Here is a 24,502-nt window from a genome sequence, read left to right on the forward strand (position 1 = left end):
ATGTGACCTTGGCCCTTAATTATTGCATTGCTTCCAAAGCAAGTAAACAAGATTCTCAAATTACAAAAAAAATAAAATCAAATCATAGTACCAATACATCTTCCTCGTTAATATCATAGTTTTGATGGTTCATGCTGTTAGCTCCCCAAACCTGTCCACCCTTATTCCTGTCTCCTGCACACTCTCATCATCTTTATCACAGCTTTTTACCCACCCTCCTCTTTCTTCCTCCTGCCTGTATCTCTCCTCTAATACGCACAGTCCGATGGGTAGCTGGGTCAGATCTCTGTCTGTGTGCCGCATGCGGTGTTGATCTGCCATCCAGTCACATGCAACGAAGGCTGCCTCTGCTATGAAGAGTGACTCTTGCTGCTATAAAGCACCAAAATGACAAACCAAGATAATCCAGCTTGTATCTGATGTCAGAGGTGCAGTCCATTTTCTGACAGGGTTTAGTGCATGCATGTACAAATGAAGCATCTTTAACATTTGATGATTCATGGTTTATAGCAGATAAATGTTTTTGATGGAATATAGATAATGGTCTTGTTCAAATGGTACGAGTAGAAGTTTCCACTGAAACAACAATGTTTTCAAGTGAAAATCGTTTATGCTGAAATGTCACTGATAAAATCTTAAATGTCACAACAAAAAATAATAAAAGGAAATTTCTACAAAGGTTAATCAAGGCATAATGTGAAAATATTCATACTCCTTTTTGTATTTTGTCACTTTAAAACAGAAATGTCTCAATACATAAAGTAGGGTTCTATGTGATAAACAAAAACACAGCTGTGTGTAATTGCCAACAAAAAACATAAAATGTTATACAGTTTTGTGTTTGTATTTGGCCTCTGTGTGCAGGATCACCTCATCCTGCTGTACATATTTAGGGGTATGAAACTGAAAATTTTCATCAAAATAGGGAAGATGGAAAACATCTGTTTTATCATCGGGATGTTGTGTTCAGTATGATGTGTAGTGTATTTGTCTGCACAGTTTGGATCTCATCTGATCAGAAAACCTTCTTCCATATGTTTTCTGTCTCCTGATGAGTTATGTCAAATTCCAAACTGGACTTCTTATGTTTTTTTTTTGTTTTTTGTTTTTTCTATAGTCTTTCTGTCAACAGTCTCCCACCCTTTAATTTCACCAGTGGAAACTTATCTGTTAAACCAATTGATTTGTGTAATAAGTGCTCTTTATGTTACTAGAAAGGCTCAAATATATTTATCAACTAGACCTTAACAGGTGTTTGAAAACCTTCGTATGAGATGCTTCAACTGCTGAAAGCTTGGTTCTTCTGTGGTTTCATCAATAAAAGAAAGTTGTCAATATGTGAGCATGAGCCGATGTCTTGTGAACCCCCACTGGCGGGTGTTTAGTCCAGCAGCTGTGACTCAGTGGAGCAGAAGTTGGAGCAGACTGTGCTTTAAGGCCATCAGAACTTCTTTCAGCTCCTATCAGCAGCTTCATTCACTGTTTTAACTCCACAGCTTGGATGTGATAAGTCAAAATGATTCCCCCCTTCTGGCTAGGTGAGAAATCTCTAAGCTCCACTCTAAGCGAGTATAACAAAGTGTCCTCCTTCACTGTGAAATCTAATTCTACTCTGAGTCCGCAGCAGGAAGCAGTTATTATGATGAATGTCTTTGCTTTTTTGCTGTTTTTAAGATACACAACTGATACATCTGAATAATTTTAATATCTATTATGATATAGACTCAAATGATCAATCCAGTGTCTAAGGTGCTATTTTAGACATACTTTAGTCTTGAAAGAAACAAAGTTCTCAGCCAGGAAAACAATGATGTACAAATCCCATTAGCAAAACTACATAAAAGTGCAAATATGTTGTAGTAAACATACATATCCTTATACAGACATTTTTACAGCTTGCAATCTCTTTTTCTTCTTGTAAGAATGCTGTAAAAATGGTGGTTCGCATACTGTCTGATAAGCGTATTGTCTGTCTTATTGAATATTAAAATCTACCTTTATTATTTATGCAGTCATTTTATTTCTTTATAAAATATTTATATTGTTTTATTGCCCAGGAGTAATGCTCAATAGGTTCTTTGAAAACAATTATCTCCTGTTTAATGTAGCCATAGTTACATGATTTCAATGGCTAGTGTGGAGCTAAGGAGGCCAAATATTCATCTTAACATTTCTTTAGAAGTGACCTGACTTATAGATGAATCATAATATCTGCTGTCAGTTTTTTTGTTTTTTGTTTTGGCCTCATCAAATAGTGTTTGAATAAAGCTCAAATAAAAAAATGCTGCATTTACTGTCCTAAAGAAATTGATAGAGGAAACTTGTTTTTGGTTGCAGACTCTTCAGTGTTGTTTTGGAATTTTTGACCAAAGAAGATAAGGGAGAAGGTGAAACCGACAGTACCCATCCGTCGACGCATGGCCACGGGGGTAAACCCGGTGGATTTGACGTTAAAGCCCTTCGAGCCTTCCGTGTGCTGCGACCCCTGCGGCTGGTCTCAGGAGTACCCAGTAAGTTTTCTACAGATACTTTGCGTATTTTTGTTTGAAACAATTTAATTTCCTTATTCAGAACAAAACAGAATGTGAATAAATCCTCATGCCAAGTCCAGATTGTAAACGTTCAGATCCTGCGGACTTTTTAACACAAACATCTATTCAGTATCTTCATCAACGCTTCAGGGTCAGGTGCTCAGTGTGTTAAAGCAAAACGAGATTAATGTTCCTTAATAAAGGTACATGGGTTGTATTAAATGCACTTAGATATAGCTTACACTTAAACTAGTGTTGCACTGCTCTAAAAATATATATTTTTATCTAATAAACATCACAGGGTGCTGAAGGTTCAGTTGTATGACCCAAGCCATCAAGATTTGCATAAATGTTTTTCTTCTATTCCCCGCAGGGTTGAAGCTCTTTACCATCTGGTGCTACGTGTTTAAAAATTTAGCAATAAGAAACGAAAACATAAGAGCTCATCGTTTTGGCCATATCTCTATCATATGTTTGTTTTTCATTTTTGCTTAGGTTTACAGGTGGTGTTGAACTCCATCATTAAAGCCATGGTTCCTCTGCTGCACATCGCCCTCCTTGTCTTGTTTGTCATCATCATCTATGCCATTATTGGCCTGGAGCTTTTCATCGGTAAAATGCATGCAACCTGCTATATAGGCGGCACAGGTGAGACCCCTTGGTTTTCTTTTACTCATGAAAGCGATTGCAATTTTCAGTCAATGCAGCATTATGAACAGCTTTTTCTGCTTTCCTTACCAAAAACACCCATTGAGGCTCTTTCTACATTTATTTCAGTAAATTATAATGTCATAGTGACAAACGTAAAGGATTTGCTAAACATTTGTGTAATGCTTCAGGTTGTCTCCAGTTTAATTTTATGGTAATCAAAAGACTGTAGTTGTGACAATTCAGCTTGCTTTAATAAAATTTTATGTATTTAATTTTCTTTGTAAGGGAGTTTTGCCCCCTTGACCATTCCTCTTTTTTTTGATAATTAAACAAATCTTAATATCGGACAAAATGAGCCTGAGTGAATACAAAAGCCACTTTTAAATGAAAACTTCCTTTAAAAACAATTTTTTTCATATGGAATGCCTGAAATGACAAGAAAAATGAGCTTTAAAGTTGCATAACATCTGAATCAGAATTGTTTCTGGTCTACGCCACACCAAAACCTAAATTATCAAGAGGTGGACTTGGTGGTGTCCTCCTGATAACTGTTCTCCAGAGTTGTCTGCTAGAGAACAGGTTTCATGGTTGTCTTAGTCCTGGAACAACACAGCTAGTCCTTACCTACACACTACCACCACCATTTTGGCTGCTGATATTGTTTGTTATTTTTTGATCAGTTTAGTTTCATACAAAATAAGACTTAATGCACACCATTCAAAATATCAGAGTGATCCTTAAGAGTTTTTTTTTTTTTGTATTATTTTTTTTTCTTTTAGGAAATCTAGCATGACCTTTTGTATTCTTTTAGTTAGCTGTAGTTTTGACCTTGCATGTCTTTTGTGAAATTTGGCAAATCTCTGTCTCAATGTTTAATCAAGAAGAAAACCCTAATCAAGTCAAATTAGGCCGGCAGTGTCTCAGACGTTGTTCTTGGTTCATTTAAACTCCTGGATGATTTGTCAATATGCTGGCTTACCAAAATCTTTAAGAATGTATTCAATTTTAAGTGCTGTTTAATGTTTTGTACGTTTATTAATGATGCTTCTCATTCACTGGAATCCTAAAAGCACAACTTTTTAACCTTTCCTTGTTCCCACCTGGAACTGTTTACAGGATTACCAGACAGAAAAACACAGAAATTCATTCATTTATAAGTAAAATAACATGGCTTAGTAACAATATGACATAATATCTTTCTGTAAACCAGAATGATGCTTGTGTTTTAATGTCTGCATGTGGCCTTCTTAATGCTAAATGCAAACTGAGGCTAGAAATCAGAAGTGAAGATGACTTACCTTCATCTAAAGATGACTGACTGTGTCTTTCTGCAGATTTGATAGCAGAGGATGATCCAGCTCCCTGCGCGATCTCAGGGCACGGGCGCCAATGCCCCATCAACGGCACACAGTGCAGAGAAGGCTGGCACGGCCCCAACGGGGGCATCACCAACTTCGACAACTTTCTGTTTGCCATGCTGACGGTGTTTCAGTGCATCACCATGGAGGGCTGGACGGACGTGCTCTACTGGGTGAGTACTGCTCTGGCCTCACTGGCCCACATGCCTTCAGCTTTGATGCATCCTCAACCGCAGTAATGTGACTGACAGTGTGTTGATGAAGGTGATGATCATTTCCTGAGGCATCTTTTATCACTCACATGTGATTGATTGGCTAAATGACTCAACACATTCATCAACCTATTACTGCTGATCTGGCGCTATCAATATTCTTATGAGATCGGTTTTAAAAGAGACATATTATGGTGGATTTTTACAATCTTGCATAATAATTTCTTTTAATTTATTTATGTCGATGACTCTAATATGTCATAGATAGTGAAATACTGTATCTAAATATCTTAGGTAGATAGACAGATTTAAGTTGTCTAATAGATATCCAGCAGTTAAAACACTGTAATTGTGGTATCATCTCTATAAATCCTAGATTTCACAGTTGTTTTTTTTCTCAGGATTTTAATACCTTTTTTCAAATTTTGTCATGTAACAACTATAAAGTAAAAGTATTAAAATACAGCACATAATAATGAGTAAAAATTAAGACTCGATCATCAGTCTTTAAATAAAAGACTGGATTAATGCAACATCTTTTCATAGAAAAAGGGCAAGAGGAGGTTTCTAGAGCTTTTTCACCTAAATAAAGTGAAATACTATGTTAAATTTGCTTGTAGAAGCAGTGCAAGAAAGAAAGCTAGAACAATTATAATCAGTTTTGTAGTATGTCTCCTTTAAGACAGATGACTTTTTCAGCTTGATTCTCTTTTCTCTTTTCTGCTGATTTTACTCCGTTTTTCCTCTTTTCTCTCTTCTCTTCTTCTCCTTCCATGTTTGCTTTTCCAGATGAACGATGCTATGGGCTTTGAGCTTCCATGGGTTTACTTTGTCAGTCTTGTGATCTTCGGCTCCTTTTTCGTTCTTAACCTGGTTTTGGGTGTGTTGAGCGGGTAAGAGCCTTTTCCTCTTTGAAGACAGGGGCTTTCTGCTCTTTTGTGAGCTGGAGGTTCTCTGTTTTTTTCTTTGTTTCTGTGTCTGTTAACTGGCTGCTCTCGGCTCCTGTAGGTCAACGATGCCATCGGATTTGAAACGCCGTGGATTTACTTTGTCAGCCTGATTATACTGGGCTCCTTTTTCGTGTTAAACCTTGTGTTAGGTGTGCTAAGTGGGTAAGACGCAGCGTGTGCGGTGGATTTGGCTTGCAGTGTGGAAAGCATGTATCTCTCTTTGGGATTATACATCAGTTTACCATTGTTATGGTAAAATTGTGATAATAATAACCTGCACCTAACCTGGAGAATAAAGGTGCATCCCAAAAGTGAAACTTGCATGATATGATATGGATTTGTTATATATAGGCCTGTCAAAATAATGAATTTTGCTGAACGATAGATTAGCCCAGAACTTATTGCAATAAATGATAATATTGTTTTGAGACCATTTTCAAGTCAAATACTAATAATAATGGCATAATAATGCAAGAACTCATTCTCAAAGATCAATAAACTTTTAATTATAATAAACATTTAAACAGTGGAATTGTAAGACATATAACATATCCAAAATAAAGAAAGAAAACAACAGAAACAACAAATAAAATTAATTATGAAGTCTATGTAAACAAAATTATCTTTCATAAGGGATAGTTGAGACCAAAACTTTAATCATTCAGTTTTTGGTAAAAAGAGAGAGAAAAGAGAAAAACTATGAATCAAGAAAATGAAAATTATTGAGTTTCTTTTAATTTATTAATTGATTTATTATTTATTGTGACAGGACTAGTTATATAGTGATATATTTCAAGAAACTTATGGTAATTTTTAACATTATAGGTTATAGCTAATATAAACCAATGTTCAGGTTCTGTAACTCAGTATAAAATGTGTTTTATACAAAAGGGTTGGCCTGCTGTTAATGTACTCGATACTTTGTTGAGGCTCTTCTTGCATGAATTACTGGATCAATGTGGCATAACATGGAGGGAAGCCCCCTGTGGCTGTGCTGTTGTGTTAGTGGAGCCCAGTTTGCAAAAACCTTCAGCACGTCAACATGGTTGGATCTGGTGTTCCTGATCTCATCTTATATTTTCTCTTTGGGATTTTGTTCAGGCTAGTGTCCTGGGCAGTGAAGCACACGTAGACATCATTTTTCTTTAGCTTCCACCTTTTTCCATCACATTTTTCAATTCCTCTTAACTTTAAGTGAAATAAAATGTTTTTTATTGAGTCTAGCCGCAGCACACACTTGGTGAATCTACAACAAACGTTTGCTTGAGCTTTGCTTCACAGTCTTTTTAGTGCTATTGTTATCATTGTTATTTGAACAACTTTTTATACCACAGTTTTTCCTTCCACTGAACTTTCCATTGATATACTATGTGACAACACTCTGTAAGCTTCTTTAGCAGTGTCACTTTGTGGCTAATGCTCCTCATGTAGCATGTCAGTGACTTCACCTGGAGAATTATCAACAATCAACAATCTTGTCTATGATACTATCCATTGGACATACATTTCAGAAAGGTGATAGTTTTATGTTGAAATTCCTTTATTGGTGTTTTTTTTTTTGTCTGTTTCCATTAGCTATAAGCCATAATATTCACCATTAACAGAAAGAAGCGTGTCAAAATACAACCATGTATTAAATCTATGTTATTTCATTTCAGTAATCTAATTACTAAACATTTCAGAAATATTATAATTCACCTGTAATGTGCTTGTAAATTTCTCGGCTGTTTTGATTCTAAACTATTACATCCTGTCTATGACAACTGCATTGTGAACATTTCTGCCTTCAGCAGCCCAAGTCATCTTCTGAGAGAAAAATTAATCTTGTTCTTCGCCCTTCACTCCCTCTGCGCGCCTAAGCTCTCTCAAAGCCCGGTTTGCCTTCCCGTCGCTACAGCGCCGGGCGGGTGCTACAGTAGATTTAACTCTAGCTGGTTGACCAGTTGGAAGGAGGGTTTATTTTTCTTTTTTTGGAAATCCATTAAGGTTGCCAGAGCTGTCAAACCAGGTGGACGAGAAGTTCCTGTAGATGGTTTTAAAATGATGTTATCTGTTTGCTCAAGTTTTCTGTTACTTTACGTCTAACGTTTTTCACGTCCTGAGCAGCTTTCTCATTGGTTAGGACATTTCTCTTTGCGCCGTGTGCTTTAGTCACCTAAATATGGTCAGGTGTTTAACTTAGTCATTATAGTAGTCTAAAAGTGTATTTGTCTTAGTATAAACAATTTTCTTCTTTCATAGTTTCACTATTTCATAATTCCTATAAGCTATTATTTAATGTGAGTGTTGCATGTTTTCATAAAACTCTGTCTGCAGAAATTTACCTTTTCTGTATGATTAAGACGATCGCCTCAAGGATACGCCACTGTATTGCTGGACTCTTATTTATAGCACTGTGCGTCTCTGTAAGGTGCGCATCTCCCTCCAGTGGCAAGAGTTCAGAAAAACACAAACTGAAATATTAAGCCATGCCACAAAAAAACAACAAATCAGATCATTTAATGCTAGCAAACACAGATATTCCTTTGCGTGTGAAAGAGCTCCTCTTGTTTGCTGTGAATGCTTGTTTTTGTTTGTGTTTGCATTAACTCATGCAGATCTTTGCATGTGTATGTTTGTTTTTGTCTATGATTGCTGCTTCCATATTGCAGAGAGTTCTCCAAGGAGAGAGAGAAAGCTAAAGCTCGAGGAGACTTCCAGAAGCTGCGTGAGAAGCAGCAGCTGGAGGAGGACCTGAAGGGCTACCTGGACTGGATCACTCAGGCTGAAGATATTGACCCTGACAACGAGGACGAGGCTGAGGAGGGGAGCAAGCGAAACCGTAAGCAACCATCCTCTCTCTCACAAGCAGCCAACATTGCTGAACTTGAATTATCAAGGAAAATATTCAGCAGCATTCTTTTTTTTTGTTGTTGTTGGCATGAAAGCTTTGGGCTTCACTTACTGAGTGGCACATTTCCTGGTGACCAATTGAACTCGTTGCGCTACAACCTACATGCAAACGAAGCTCTTCAAAAGCAAGATGCACAAAAAAAAACCTGAACTCCGGATGCTAGAAAATGACTGCCAGGTAGTATAGGTAGAATAAAATAAATTACGTTGTTTTAAATTTATTTGCCAATAATATTTAGTTAAATCAAAGGTTACACACACCTGATTTTTAGGAATTTTAAAAAGTGTGTTGCTGTCAGTTCAGTTTCATAATCATCACAATTATTTAAGGAAAGTGTCCAAAAATGTTCTTTAAATATTTTAGGTATTTTCCAGAGCAGTTAACTAAAAGCAAAGAATGGTGTCTTTGAGTTTTGCTTTAAGGCCCTTTTACATTTTCACAGCTAATCTTAGCACTTTTTCAGACCAGGGGGTTTTGCTTAGGCTAAATCTTGACAAAATATATAATTCTATTGGAGAGGAAAAAATCTAACAAATGACTTTAGCAGAAGAAAAACTCTCAATCCAGATCTTATTTCTTTAAGTTCCAAAACATGACGTAGAAGAGACAACATGCTTTGGCCTCAGCTTGTATTTGAAAATGGTAATTATAGCTTATTGAATCATTTGCATATTCATACATGAGCTCCAACTGCGATTGCCACACCCATTGCTCAGTTTCTCGTTCTATATCACTTTTTAAGTTTCCCATGCAGCGTTACTCTGAATATTTTCCCAAAAGGCCAATGGTCCACACCTTTTTCGCTCAAAAATCCATCTTCATCCAGCTTCACGTGTCAGTCGGGTCTCCATGAGTCCCTGCCGCTAACATGTTCGCATGTTGGTCCAGGTCCTCGTCACTTCCAGATGCTTCCTGTCACTAACTGCTCTCCATTGTTGTTCTTCTGCCCAACTCAGTGTCTGCAGTCCAGTGTGACTCCTGCTGCTTTTGTCATTGTTGGATATTGATATTTTGAATACTGTTGTTGTCCTGTGGTGCTTGTCTGCTCTGACCCATTTTGATAGCACCCCACTCTCGCCCTCTTCCCCGCCCTCCACATGACCCTCTGCTGTGCCGTTGTGTCTGAATGCATGGGGGCTTGCATGCATTGCACATGAAGGGGTGACTCTGGCTGACCTCACCGAGAAGAAGAAAGGAAGGTTTGGGTGGTTCAGCCAGTCGTCCGACACTCATGGTAAATCCTGTGGTTCTCCCTCCAGTGTGCCCAATCTTTATGTCTGTTGTTTTTTTCACATTATGTAAATAAATAACCTTGCTGATATTTAGTAACTGCTTTAGGTATGGATTGTCCTAGAAAAATGCTGAATTGCTGAAAATATGTTATCCCTACACAACAAGTGAAAAACAAATTATCTCTGGTGATCTGCTACCTCACAATATATAAAGATACTTTTTATTCTTATCCTTTTGGGGGGGGGGTTTGTATCTGTTGGTGAAACAAATTCTCTTTAGCTTCTTGAAAAAGAGCGTTTATTGTATACTAAAGCCAGAGAATACGCTTGAAAACTCATATTTTACATCCTGAACCTCATTTATTAGAAAGGGAGAGAGATAGTTTTCCCCCTTTGGATGGGACTCTTATTTTTATACATTAAAATTAACTTTCAAAAATGGGATATTTATACGCAGATACATGCTGTAATACAAGCTGCTAAGATCCAATCTCATAGCCAGATGGCATGAATTGGAATTACATTTTCTAAATGATTTTAGTAAAAACCCAAAAGCTTTGAAAAGATGGGTGGCTGATATTACTTTGCACCATATGCTGCAGGCTCAGGTGAAATGCAGTTCCTATTAACCAAAGCATATCGAGATAATTAGGGTACTTTATTCATTTTACCTTGAGGGGACATGGTGCGGCCAGATGTCTTTGAGATAGATAAAACTTTTAAAACCTCTAACCTTTTGCTGCTGATGCTGTAAAGCCAGTTGTATAAACACTAACCCTTAAGCACAGCTCCTCATTTTATATCATCATTTATATCACGGATCATTTTAAATGCATTATTTTCATTTTTGATACTGATTTCAGTTTCCAGTTTCCGAAAAGCTTTGGCCTTGTGATACCAATTCTGACAAATTCTGATTCCTTTCCTTTTTAAGTATTATTATTTAAGAATGTATACAATAGAAACACCTTTAAAAGTGTAGCCCTTATTATTTAAGTGGTTATGGTTTACATAGAGCTGTCACTGAAAAAAAAAAGAGTTTTGCTAATACTTTGAAACCTTGACAAAATTATTAATCTTCCAAATAGTTCCATATAAGACAGAAGGTAAAGCCCTCTTGCAGCCTTTCTGCTACCTGCATAAAGTTTTTCTCTCACACAGCTTGAATGAACCACAGCTTGTTGACATGTCGAACAAAATACCCTCTTTCATCTCTGCTTCCTGTGACTTCCTTTAAACTCCTCGCTGGGGCTAAAAATAGCTAAATTAGGTCCTTTGTAATTAGTAATATCGCTGAAGATTGTAGAGGTTGTTATCAACTTGACACGATGCATTCACTGATTGGGAATAAAATTGTATTTTTGAGTTTTCAGCAATGTGATCCACAGTCAAAACTTTTCAAGATGAAAATTTCCTCTTGTGTATTTACTTATAATAGTACTATATTATTTATAAAATCAGCACAGACTGGTTTACTGTATGTTTGTCACTGTGCTTGGTTTACTACTGGACAGCCTAAAAAATACACCTTCACTTCCATATCCTTTCCCTTAACCTTACATGTCAGCCAATAAATGAGACTGTTTTTTTGTGATAATAGATATATATACAGTAGCAGCCACTTAACATACTTAACACCGTGTGCCCTAGTTTAAAAGCAGAAGTCTGAATATGAAAAACAGGGCTAAACCCAGATCACAACTCCTGCAGTCAGCACTGTTTTCAGAGCAGAAAGCTGTCTGAAAGCTCAGGAATCAAAGACAACTTCCCCACATAAGCTCAGCAGAAGCACACTCCTCACCTGAATTTAAGAGCTGAGACATTTCGCACGACTCATCAAGTGTCGCCACAGTCTGTCTTTATATCATAGTAAACCAAGTGTAGCAGCATTTCAAAGACAAGTTATAGGAGCTCTGACCTACTCTCTCCAATGTCTTCCATGTTATTTTCATTCATTTATTTTTTTAGTATTGGTTGTCCCTGGTACAGCAGCTGTGTATTTGCCTGTAACATGACTGCCTTGCAGCACCTTCAGGATGATACTGAAGATGACAGAAACACAGCTGCTCCTTTTTGTCTCTATGGATGCTCTTGTTGCATTGCAGTACAATCAGAGATCTCTGTCTGTCTTCTATTTATTGTTCAGCAGTGATGGAACGCTTCCAGATTTTCTTTAAACTTTAAGAATTATGTGGATTAAGCGTTTCATTTCTGTTTGCACTTTTTGGTGTGGTTTGTGTGATAAAAAAGAAAAAAACAGCATGCGATTTTATAGTTGCTAATGGTTGTTCTGTGTGATGCTGTAGCGAGCGTTCCAGCCAGCGAAACAGAGTCTGTGAACACCGAGAATCAGAACGGAGAGGATGAAAAGACACCCTGCTGTGGACCTTTGTGGTCAGTACAGAGCAACTTGCAGCTAGTCCACATTGCTTTAAATCTTTAACTCATAATGGGATTTCACAACTTTTATCTCGCAGTACTCCTAACGGTTTTGTAAATTCATTTTTGTTTTGTTTTTCTTTCAGTCAGAAAATCTCAAAGTCAAAGTTCAGGTCAGTATATCTTTTAGGTGCATCTTCTAGTGCAAAAAGCTTCTGGTATAAGTTGTGATCGTATTTGACTATTAGCCTGTTAGCAGCTTTTGCTCTACTTTATACATAATGATTTTTTTTTTTCCGGGGATGATAAATTAGCAGTTTTCATAAGGTCAGCATGTACCTTAAAGTATTTTTATAGAAAAGCCTTACTCAGTGTTTTTAGCTCATTTGCTGTTCAGTATGACTTGCAAAATTCTACTCTCACAGTTCCCCTGAGGATTGCGCTGTAGTATCACGACTGCATTGTGTGTATTTTCTTATCTTAAGGTTGTATTTATCATACCCTCTCCTCTTGTAGTCGGCGCTGGCGTCGCTGGAACAGGTTCTGCCGCAGGAAGTGCCGTTTGGCTGTGAAGTCAGTACCTTTTTACTGGCTGGTCATCATCCTGGTGTTCCTCAACACACTCACCATCTCATCGGAGCATTACAACCAGCCTATGTGGTTAACACAAGTTCAGGGTACGATTTGAATGCACAAATACGTCTGTCTTTGAACAAGAACCACCTCACAACTTTTAAATTGTTGGGAGGGGTTTTATGATAATCTGGGTAACCGTTTTCTAAATACTTTCTCCAAGTGCAAATAATACAACGTAGAGATGACGGAAAATATATCGTAGAGGATGAGTAACATGAAAAACAGAGAGGGGTGAAAAGATTAAGATGGATGGAGGATGAGAAAATTGGGATTAGAATTAACAGAAATAATAGGGGAGGAATGAAGTTTGTACAGATGTGGGATGAGAGGGATGAAACAAGATAGTGAAGAGGGATAATAAGAGCAAATAAAACTAGCAAGGAGGGATAAAAAAGATGAGGATAATAGGGATGAAGGTGTGAAAGAGATAGAGATAAAGGAAGGGAGGGCGTAGGGACAACAGAGTTAGGGAGAAAGAATGAAAGGGTGGAAGAAAGAAAGGTTGATCACAAAAGATTGTGATAATCACTGTTAATCAGGTTAGCCTGATAGAACAGCTTGGGTAACAATGATGTGGATTTTTCATTTCTCATATCGATTTACATTCAGCTGTGCACCAGCCTACACTGAACTCAGTCTAATTGTGTTTATGTACATTTTTGTTTTGCTTTTTTTGTCTTTTAATTATTTCTCCTTAATGTTTGTTTTTTTTTAAATCTCACACAAAGCATGTTTTATGTTTAAGAGACATCCGTATGATACAAAATAATATCGGTTAGAGTAAGAGAACAAAGAAATATACATGTATATTTACACTCCAAACACTGATTGCCTCATTTTTGTTGAAAACTTCCTCATTTGATTGTTTATTCTGTTTTTAATCAAGCAAGTTTAAATCCATACTGTAGTTATGTAGTAACACTGAGTTTTCAATGTAAAGATGCTTAAGTATTTTTTCTGCTTAATGAAAATTAAAGTCAAATCAATTAATTCCATCAAATCAAATTGACAATGTCTTTCTGAAGGTTGAATTGATGCTTTTATTTCTTTCAGATGTGGCGAACAAGGTGCTGCTGGCCCTCTTCACATGTGAAATGTTGGTGAAGATGTACAGTCTGGGACTCCAAGCCTACTGTGTGTCCTTGTTCAACCGCTTTGACTGCTTTGTGGTGTGCGGAGGAATCACCGAAACCATTCTGGTCGAGCTGGAAATCATGTCTCCTCTTGGGATTTCTGTGTTTCGCTGTGTCCGTCTCCTGAGGATCTTTAAAGTCACGCGGTGAGTTTATTTTGTTACTCGTGTTTGTTGGTGTATCTCCCCACTGTGCTGTTTATCTATTCGGGTAATCTCTTGTTTCAATCGGCCCTCGCAGGCACTGGCAGTCTCTGAGTAACCTGGTGGCATCGCTGCTCAACTCGATGAAATCTATTGCTTCCCTGCTGCTGCTCCTCTTCCTCTTCATCATCATCTTCTCCCTGCTGGGCATGCAGGTGTTTGGTGGGAAGTTCAACTTTGACGAAACCCAGACGAAGAGAAGCACCTTTGACAACTTTCCCCAAGCCCTTCTCACCGTGTTTCAGGTATTTTTTTATGATTAGACTTTTATCTAACCAAAGAAAAGCTTGTTTTCTTATTTATGTCTCTGAACAACACAAACATAAATAGGAGACAACTTTCAACAATTTCATTTGAATTAAAATGCCAACGCATTTTAATTCAGATGAAATTACAATTAGATGTTTCAGCCTCCAAGTTATGGGGATCTTTGGGGATCAATTCTACTGTGTCGATTCTACTTCACTACTGTAGGCAGTGAAGCACACAGTCTTCACTGCCTGAAGAGAATTTATGTTGAAGTCACACAGTGTTTGAAATATTTCTGAAACCAAAAATTTTACTCAGTCTTTTTTTTTTATTGTGGATGTGTTGCTATATAGTAGCTTGCAAAAGTATTCAGTGTCTTTTAATGTTTCCACATTTGGTGGAAGTACAAATACAAACCTTTTGGTGGAATTTCGTTGGCTAGATCTGTAAAATAAATCTGAAAAGTGTGGCAGGCAGATGCATTCAGCCTCTTTGAATCTCACTAAGTACTATAATACATTTAGATCCTGACTGGAGAAGACTGGAACGCTGTCATGTATGATGGGATCCAGGCGTACGGAGGCCCCTCCTCCTCCGGGATGGTCGTGTGTTTTTACTTCATCATTCTCTTCATATGCGGAAACTGTATCCTGGCTCATTCTGACTCTCATGTTGCTACTATTTAATACTGTTTGGATTTAGGCACTGCAAAAATGTGGTTTGTTGGAGTCTTTCTTTGTTTTTAAATCAGAGAGTTATTCTTTACTGACCTTTTTGCTCAGATATCCTCCTGAATGTCTTCTTGGCCATCGCTGTGGACAACCTGGCAGATGCAGAATCACTCAACACAGATGAAGGAGACAAAAAAGAGTGGGGACCTGATCTTACTATTTCTTTCTACCATATTTTTGTTTATTATTCTTATTATTGCCTCATGTGTGGAAAAAGTACCTACAAAATCTTCCTGTAACTTACAGGGACAAAAAGGATGATGACAAAGATGAAAAGGTATTATCACATTTTGTTCAACCACCAAACAAAAACTAATATACTAATTTATTGTTATGCAATTATTCACATTTTCTGATATATTTTTATTATCAGGAAGAAGAGGAAGAGGACAATGATGACAATGGAGGAGATGAGGAAGACCCAGAGGTTCCATCAGGTCCTCGGCCGGTCATCGCTGACCTGGTAAAGAAGGAAAAGATCATTCCGATCCCAGAGGGAAGTGCCTTCTTCATCTTCAGTAACACAAACCCGTAAGACACACTTAAATCATCAGTGAACCGACGCTCAACCTATTAAAACAAAGAAATGTTTGACCCAGCATTGACGATTCATTACACATTAAAATCGTAAAGTTGCAGATGGTATCTTGCTGATATGTGATTAGCTATTCTTCTTTCTTCCAGGGTGCGAGTGTTTTGTCACCAACTCATCAACCACCACATATTCACCAACCTCATCCTGGTGTTCATCATGCTCAGCTCGGTGTCGCTCGCTGCCGAAGACCCGATCCGGAACTTCTCCGCCCGCAACATTGTAAGTCTGCAAAGCTTACACAAAAAACTATATCCGCAACCGATACACATTTAGCACAGACCAGACGGAGAAGTAGCTCTTTGGATTAATCACTTGTCAGGTAATAAATGTTGTTTGACACTTGACACTCCTTAGTCTCGTCAAATGGCCCCACTCTTGGTTTTTGCATGTTTTAGCTCTCTGAGTGTAAAGCAAATATATACCAGAGTCCTTGAGATACCAAAGCCTTTATTTTTTATTTTTTTAACCTGCCAATTATTGAATTGTTTTAACATGTGATAAATTACATATGTTTTTTTTATTTTATTTTTATTTTTTTTGATAAATAATAGCTGAATATATGGAAGAATAGATGTTGGAATTTTGTGGAAAAAAATTATTCCTTTTGTGTTTATTAATCCAGTGAGAAACAAAACGTCTAGTTTTACAGTTTACTCTCACAAACCACTGATCATATTTTGTAACAATTCGATATGGCCAACTTAAAATCATCTTTTGATATGAAAACTGTAATTTATTAAAGCAAAGTTGGCATTTATCTGGCATCATGTCCCTGAAGACGCAGCGAGGAGGTCAAGGCAGAAACCTCTTTTGTAGCAGCATTCATAATATTGATACTGCTTTAAAGAAAAAAGAACTGCATTTGAAGAGAAAATCACATGAAAAAGGCACAAAATGTGTGCTACAAAAAGATTAACAGTAAAATAAAAGAAATTAGATAACTCATAATTACCTAAGAACTGATAAACCTATATAAAGGTGGTATGTTGATAAGTTATTCTGTAAAAATCTTCATGAAAATAATATTCTATTAGAAAAAATGTGATTGTTGTTTTTAAGGACCAGGATTACTCTGATTAATGTGTTTATGTAGGTAATACGACTGTGAAAATGGGAAATAGTGGAGCTTCTTTAGCGTTGTTTGAGTAGCTTTATGTTAAAAGCAAGTGTCTTAAACAGCTTTAAACATTTATGTTTAAGAACTCCCACATTAGATTATTCTGCCATGTAGATCAGTTTCTAAATACTTGCTGGGTAATCCCCTCCAAAGTTTGTAGTTGTTTTTCTCTGTAAGCCTAATTTTTACTGGATTCACAAAGTAAATTGCATTAAATACATGCATGAAGACGACCAGGTGGATTCTTTGCACCTCTTTCTGTCGGTGCAAATGACAAAGATCACAAAAAACAAAGAGCCTGATGGGAAGTTCCACTCATTCATAAAGTTTGTTTTTTACCAAAGAATCTGCTTTTAATGCAGTTTACACAAAGTACATAGATTCACAAACTATTGGCATTAAATATTTAGCCGACATCACTATAAAACATGTGAGATTTGTGACATCTCTGACAACAACAGAACAACATTAAATGTACTGAAGATATTTTTTTAGATATATTTTTCTTGTCATTAAGTTAAAATATATCCAACCCCTATATTAACAAAACGTTTTTTTCTTTATTGAAAAGATGTACAAATAAAATGGCCATATATTAAAATAACAAATATTCTGTTGTAGATATTTAGCAAAATGATAAATTGTCTCAGCAAAAACGCCTTAAATGCATGAACAGTGCTCTATTTAATGTGGACAAACTGTTTCACACTAAGCATCAGAAATACACAAAAGACCCAATCTTCCCAGTGGAGTTAATCTGGAAAATATAGGACAAATAAGTAAGCATCAAAATAGAATCTACTCATATTATTGGGAATTTGCAGATCAGCTTCTGATCTGTTTTAAATCCTGGAATTTAGGATTAACTTGTATACATTTTTGTTTGGATTTAATGTCTTGAAAAGAATATCCACATAAATGTACCGTTTCTTTTGTATCCAGCTCACACATCCTGTTTAAGAGTCCAGTTGAGGAGAGTTCTCAGAAAAAAAGTTTACAAAATGTGAAAAAAATTATCAGGTCACAGAGTTCCTTTTATTCTAACTAAAGACAACTTTCTGCAAACTAAGTTTAAGGTTTTTTTTATAGCTTTACTCTATATTCCATGTGTTTTAATGGTGTATGAACTGAAAATATGGGGCTCTAAGGCATTACCTTTTAATGCATCTGATACAGTAGACATGGCATGTGGATTGTTTCAGCTTGTCAAAACGCTTTGTAGCAAATGCAAACTATGCATGAGTGCTGTGTAAATTTAATTTCTTTGACCTAATAATGATAACACTGAATTTATGGTGTGCAGACACGCTGTCTACCCTAGTAAAGATTCACTCACTTCAACATGTCAAATGCTTGGAGAGGCTGACATGGCAGTAGCCAATGTTATTTGACCGTCAATGTGCTCTCACATCTCTTTAGATGGAGATGGTTTGGGGATTACAAAGTATTGAAAAAAAGATATATATGGCACCATGCCATAATCTGATTCACTTTGTCCTTCTGAAATAGAACAGTACATATTGCTCTCTTTCTCCCACAGATTATGCAATGTATGGGTACTTTATAAACAAAACCCATATTTCATAAAGAAGACTTGATGTTTTACAAAATAGATTTGTAAATCTCTTTATCTCAAGATAATTTTGTTATCTTGAGATTTTTGTCAAGCGTCCTTTTAGATAAAACTGTATGCCTGACAAGGTAGGAGTGGTCTGACAGAAACTTTTTAAAACAAACTCAAAAAGAAAACAAATCTCTTATGAGCTAAATCCAGCAAAAACACTAGTGTGGTCCCGATTTTAAATTCTCAGGTAGGATGTTTAATTTTCCCTTTTAAATGCAATAGAGTCCCTATGTTTGACTTCATTAACTGAGTGAAGTAACTCTTGGTAATCCTCCTTTGTAAATGCTTAAATATTTACTCCTTTCTTTCATCTTGTTAATGATGTATAAAGCTGCATGATGACTGTCTTTGTTAAACATCTACATTGCTTTTTGCAGATACTTGGTTACTTTGACTATGCTTTCACCGCTATCTTTACTGTTGAGATCGTGTTGAAGGTAAATGCCCTGTGTCCCCTGTCTGTGCTATCACTAACCTCATTCCAATAACACTCCAAACGTCTCGTTGCCTTCCAGGTCCTAGGCTATGCAGATTATGTCTTCACTAGTATGTTTACATTTGAGATCGTATTGAAGGTAACCCCATAGAGTGACAACGAGAGCCTTGCTGCATTCTCTCCTTGTGTGTCACCTGCCACTCAGTGCAACCTAGCTTGTTTGTTTCCTTTCTCTTATTTGCTTTTATTCTTCATGGCACCTCTTTTAAAAAAAAAAAAACAAATTACTATTTTGGACTTTTTGGTTGCACACACTAACATTAACACGAGATTTGTTAAATTATCCTAATCAAAGAGCTTCTCATAGGGGAAGGAAACATCACATGAACATGGCATTATTCTCACTTGGGTGTCACGTCATTGGGGCAGTCATCGCTGTAACAATTTTTGGTGGAAATGTGGAAAACAAGATGCAACCTCTGTTTGCCTTGCAACAAAATTTTATGGGGTGTTCCGACATTTTCAAAGGCATTGGCTGAAGTTGAGGTCAGGGTTTGTGTTGTAAAGCATAAAGCCAGCTCCAGTCAAAGCTACGAAGCTCCATGCTTATCATACTGACTGCTGTTCAGAATTACCATAAAAGAGGGGGCACAACCAACCATGTTCCTGCCGAGCATGGTTCAGTCTGCTTTCCCTGACTGGCTGCATATCAATGTAAAGTCGCTTCTGCAGCTGTTCAGGCAAAAATAAGAAACAATTGATAACTTTACTGCTTTCGACCTTTATATTCTAAAGCGCTCCTAGTTAGCAGTCTTGTGTCTTGACCTCTCTGCAGGACTTCACATTTATATGTGCTTGGAAAACAAGCATTTTACTTTCATTATTTGAAGAAGAGTTATTTTGGCTGTTTTTTCTTCTCTGCCTGCTGAACTGCAAAGTTTCAACTGGGAGCTGCCTCCAGTTTAATCTGAGCATTTAAAGAACATATCAGAATGTGCTTTAAGAGGACGGCCAACATGAATGTGACAGTAAGGCCATTCCTAGTTTCCAATCCCTATAAATAGAGCTGTTACAGGTTTGACTTCACGGCAACAAAATGCATGTTTGATTGCCTCATTCCATAGTGGATTGCGAAATAAATGACTTACTACTACATTCATGTTTTTAAGGGCCGTGGGGGTGGCGATAGTAGAGTTAGCCTTCCTGCTTCACTGCTGTGAGCTCGCCACCCCAAATCAGAGTGATCTAAAAGAGTGCGGAGAAGTGTGTGTGCGTGTGTGTGTGTGTGTTTGACTGCAGGACTCTGAGTGCTGAGAATATTCCTGTTTAAGCTGTTTATATCGGCTGTGTTTGAGTCCTCTGCAGTATGAAATGTAACACTGTTTGTGTATAAAAAGCTGTAATTTTTTTGGCGCCTTTAATACCATCTGTCCTCTCCTCAGATGACAACATATGGAGCTTTTCTCCATAAGGGAGCATTCTGCAGGAATTACTTTAACCTCCTGGATCTCTTGGTGGTCGGGGTTTCTCTTGTCTCCTTTGGCATTCAGTGAGTAAAAAAGAAAATTCGATCTGCAAGCAGTCATGACAGGATTTAAGCCACTTTTGCAGGTCTGTTCCTGTGCTGCGCAGATCTGTTCCTGTGCGCATTTCTCCTGGCGTACTTCTTCTGCGTTCTCTCAGATCTCTGGAATCAGATTTTCAGAGTTCCCCACTGGGAATATTAGAGCTTACCCAACATTCCCAACCACATGGGATATAGTGAACCTTTCCAGTACTTGCCATTTTTTAGCACTTTGGATGGTTTTCATCTGAATCCACCACTGACAAATATTGTGCTATGAAATATCTGTTCGTGAAAATGTGCCTTTTATTGTTTGAATCTACTTAATAGAGAGGAGTATATTTGTTTGTTCTGTAATCTGATAATAGTTTCCACTAGACAAACAGCAAATCTCACTGTTTTTATTTACAGCTCGAACGTTCTCAACTTTGATATGAAAGCCTTTCTAACTCCAGTTTCTGTGACTAATTGAATGCAGCATCCGACTTGTGCAAGTCTTCACCAGTAAATGATGTCTCTCCTCCCAGTTGACTGACAGACGTTGTCCAAAACCCATTCCAGCAACTCAGATGGTGTAAATTTTGTTGTCAAAATCTGACAACAAAATGTGTTGAGTAAAGGGAAAATAGAAAAGAAAATACTTTAAGAAGTGTTTTCTGTGTTTAGATATTTTTCATTGCCTAACACAAAGATCTCTGGATTGATTTAACAACCAATGAGCATGTTTATATTATCAGTGCCCTCATTATGCATTTGATTTAGCTGAGAAATAGATACATTTTCAAATGGTACCAAAAAGCATCTTCAGTTCTCAATAAAAAAATAACTCTTCAAAAAGAGTTTTAATGTTTTCTCATCAGTCATATATTGAAGTCACAACTGAGTTTAAGATGCAGGTGTTATCTTAAATCAAGAACGTCATTAAAACTAGAATGACTGCCTCATTCTTTTGCCTATTTGGGCTTGGATCCCTAATCCGTCACATTTGGCACACATTTGTTGCAGGTTTTAAATTAAAATGAGACATCACAGTCTTTTCTTTTGGTGTCACTGAGGAATGGTAATTTATTTGGTTTTCTCAGGTCTTCGGCCATCTCCGTGGTGAAGATTCTCCGAGTTCTTCGAGTGCTTCGACCCCTGAGGGCCATCAATAGAGCCAAGGGCCTTAAAGTAGGAACTGAAAACATATTTCAGCCTCTACACTAAAACTACAACAGTTTTTGGGTCAGGTTGATAACATCTTGGTCTCTTTGTTCCACAGCATGTTGTCCAGTGTGTCTTTGTGGCAATCAGAACTATTGGCAACATCATGATTGTTACCACTCTACTTCAATTTATGTTCGCTTGCATAGGTGTCCAGCTATTTAAGGTGAGCAGCACTCATCTCATTTATAAAGGTTAAGGTAATTTTATTCATATAGCACATTTTCAGCAACAAGGCAATACAAAGTGTCTTGCTGGCACTTTGACTAAGACATTATGAAGACAGATCATTTTGAAATTAATAGTAATTAGTACAAACATGTATATATATATATTTTTTCTTTCAAGGGAAAATTTTACCGCTGCACAGATGAGGCCAAGTCCAGTCCAGAAGAATGCAAGTAAGTTTCAAATTTCTTGACCTTCATTTATCACTAAATATTGATTTTCACCTTCCACATAAATGATAATTTTCTTCTAGAGGCACATACATCCTGTATAAGGATGGAGATGTTAACCAGCCGACGATCCACAGGCGGGTGTGGCACAACAGCGACTTCAACTTTGACAATGTCCTCATGGCCATGATGGCCCTCTTTACTGTTTCCACATTTGAAGGCTGGCCGGCGTAAGACTCAAACATTTTACTCTCAAAGTGTCGAGAGTCCAGAGTTTTTATTAAAGCGATTGACATACACGTGTCTGCTTAGGTTGCTGTACAAAGCCATCGACTCCAACAGGGAGAATCTGGGACCCATTTACAACTACCGTGTGGAAATCTCCATCTTCTTCATCATCTACATCATTATCATTGCTTTCTTTATGATGAACATCTTTGTGGGTTTTGTCATCGTCACATTTCAAGAACAAGGAGAGAAGGAGTATAAAAACTGTGAACTTGACAAGAACCAGGTAAAAGTCTCTACAACTTCTGTTTATCAGTACACTCTGGCTCTGACTCACCAGCTCTGTATTTTGTCCAATGTGAGCTGGATCTCAGAGTCTCTCACACAAAATATACAGCACTAACTAAATGACCGTCAAGTTATATAAAAATTTATTTGCATTCTTTTCAGCTGGTTACAGTTTTCTTATTTCACAATCTAAATGACAAAAACCACTAGAGAAATGCTCTCTGCTGTACACACATCATCTATGTCTCTTTATCTATTGAAATCCTAGCTAACTGTTCACTAATATTGATAAACCTTTCACTAATACCGATCCAAAAGGTTTTACAGGATTTAATCAAGGAGGCAGAGATTGTTTGAAAATTCACCTTCCATGTCTGTATGTCTGTGCAGCGTCAGTGCGTGGAGTATGCTCTAAAGGCCCGTCCCCTGAGGAGATATATTCCCAAGAACCCATACCAGTACAAGTTTTGGTATGTGGTGAACTCCACTGGCTTTGAGTACATCATGTTTGTGCTCATCATGCTCAACACGCTCTGCTTGGCTGTGCAGGTAAGAAATCAAGAAAACGTTTACTTCAAACCAATTTTGAGTGCAGTGCACATGATTTCTTTGTTTGCCGCAATTGCATTTGTTAGGTTTACAAATGAAGATTTCACATTTTAAAATAACTTTATTTTTGCTTTACCCTTCCTATTTGTTTTCTTTTTCAGCACTATGGCCAATCAGCGCTTTTTAATTATGTAATGGACATTCTCAATATGGTTTTCACTGCTGTTTTCACTGTGGAAATGGTTCTCAAGCTCATCGCATTCAAACCAAGGGTGAGTGCTACATACAAGATAAACAGAAACATCATTAATTAACAATAGTAAGATTCTGACAATTTATGCAATTAATTAAACTGTCATTTTGAGAAATATTATCTTTTAACACAAATAAAGGCTATTGCTTAACTAGAGATTGAAAAAGTAGAAACTTGATTTATTTTGTTGATAAATTGAGGTTGTGCAACCGCAATGTTTATCTGACAATGAGAAATTGAAAATAAAAGGATCGCTGCTTCAGAAAAGAAATAAATAAGAAAATAAGACTTTATCACACTTGTCATGAAATTTAAACCCAATCCACTACGCTAATGGGGCTCCAGTTTCTTGTACAGATTTATGTGAAATAATTTTTCTCTTTGGAACTTTTTTTTATATTTCCACTGGTACTTTCATGACTTTTCTTTGGTGACAAGGAAACGTATCTGTTTAGCTCCCTCAACTGTTACTTTGGCCGGGTAAATTCAAGATATTAATATTGCTCCCAGTCAGAAAAAAGTTGGTAAAATAAAAATGTTATTTAGTATAATCTACTAAGGATATGACTAATATGTTGTGTCTATAATAATTTTTTAGACCCTTTCTGTTTTTTTGCCAAAAATCATGGAAGTGGCTAGGTTTGGAGCAAGCAATCCTTTATCCTGAGCCGGTACACAACCTCTTTGCTTCTGCTCTGCTCAGTCAGCAGGAGATAAAAGAAGCAGCAATGCTTACCGCAGCACTTTTTACGGAGATTGTCTCCCATGCTGAAAATGATGCACTTTTGTTGCACCTCAGTTTTGGAGACCTGCATTTCTACTGAGAAATTAAATTTTGGGTCATCGGTGATCTACAGCAGATACGCCTCTGAATTGGCAGACGTGTAAAGTTGGTGCCAATGAGTGCAACACGCCACTTTAACCAACACAGCTGCTGTCCAGCCTGGTTAGCGTCATTGCATCATTTGGCCTTTGAATTATGAAAGGGTAACCGCAGAGGGCACATAAGGACTTTTAATCATTAAAAAATCCCATTCCTTTATGCTAAAATGTGACTTTGAATCTTGTATAATGAACCCGAATGATGTT

General features: G+C 37.2%; 1 protein-coding gene across 13 annotated transcripts in view; it reads left to right on the plus strand.

The window, feature by feature from the left end:
• cacna1da (calcium channel, voltage-dependent, L type, alpha 1D subunit, a) overlaps positions 1-24,502 on the plus strand; it is a 74,267-nt gene that overhangs the window by 22,081 nt on the left and 27,684 nt on the right. For 5 of the 13 annotated variants that reach the window (XM_044120844.1, XM_044120845.1, XM_044120846.1 and 2 more), the window contains 26 exons: positions 2,338-2,510; positions 3,027-3,179; positions 4,517-4,713; positions 5,542-5,645; positions 8,354-8,523; positions 9,755-9,829; positions 12,134-12,221; positions 12,353-12,379; positions 12,723-12,883; positions 13,896-14,121; positions 14,216-14,423; positions 14,952-15,072; positions 15,210-15,297; positions 15,405-15,435; positions 15,532-15,689; positions 15,843-15,972; positions 18,872-18,931; positions 19,010-19,069; positions 20,373-20,479; positions 21,577-21,664; positions 21,756-21,863; positions 22,046-22,098; positions 22,179-22,325; positions 22,408-22,609; positions 23,002-23,160; positions 23,322-23,432. In XM_044120844.1, coding sequence (XP_043976779.1) covers positions 2,338-2,510; positions 3,027-3,179; positions 4,517-4,713; positions 5,542-5,645; positions 8,354-8,523; positions 9,755-9,829; positions 12,134-12,221; positions 12,353-12,379; positions 12,723-12,883; positions 13,896-14,121; positions 14,216-14,423; positions 14,952-15,072; positions 15,210-15,297; positions 15,405-15,435; positions 15,532-15,689; positions 15,843-15,972; positions 18,872-18,931; positions 19,010-19,069; positions 20,373-20,479; positions 21,577-21,664; positions 21,756-21,863; positions 22,046-22,098; positions 22,179-22,325; positions 22,408-22,609; positions 23,002-23,160; positions 23,322-23,432 — 3,205 coding nt within the window. The remainder of the gene's footprint in view (positions 1-2,337; positions 2,511-3,026; positions 3,180-4,516; positions 4,714-5,541; positions 5,646-8,353; positions 8,524-9,754; positions 9,830-12,133; positions 12,222-12,352; positions 12,380-12,722; positions 12,884-13,895; positions 14,122-14,215; positions 14,424-14,951; positions 15,073-15,209; positions 15,298-15,404; positions 15,436-15,531; positions 15,690-15,842; positions 15,973-18,871; positions 18,932-19,009; positions 19,070-20,372; positions 20,480-21,576; positions 21,665-21,755; positions 21,864-22,045; positions 22,099-22,178; positions 22,326-22,407; positions 22,610-23,001; positions 23,161-23,321; positions 23,433-24,502) is intronic. The other 8 variants (XM_044120848.1, XM_044120851.1, XM_044120849.1 and 5 more) reach the window with 5 other exon arrangements.

This window comes from Gambusia affinis, linkage group LG07 (assembly GCF_019740435.1).
Source record: "Gambusia affinis linkage group LG07, SWU_Gaff_1.0, whole genome shotgun sequence".
NCBI lineage: Eukaryota > Metazoa > Chordata > Actinopteri > Cyprinodontiformes > Poeciliidae > Gambusia > Gambusia affinis.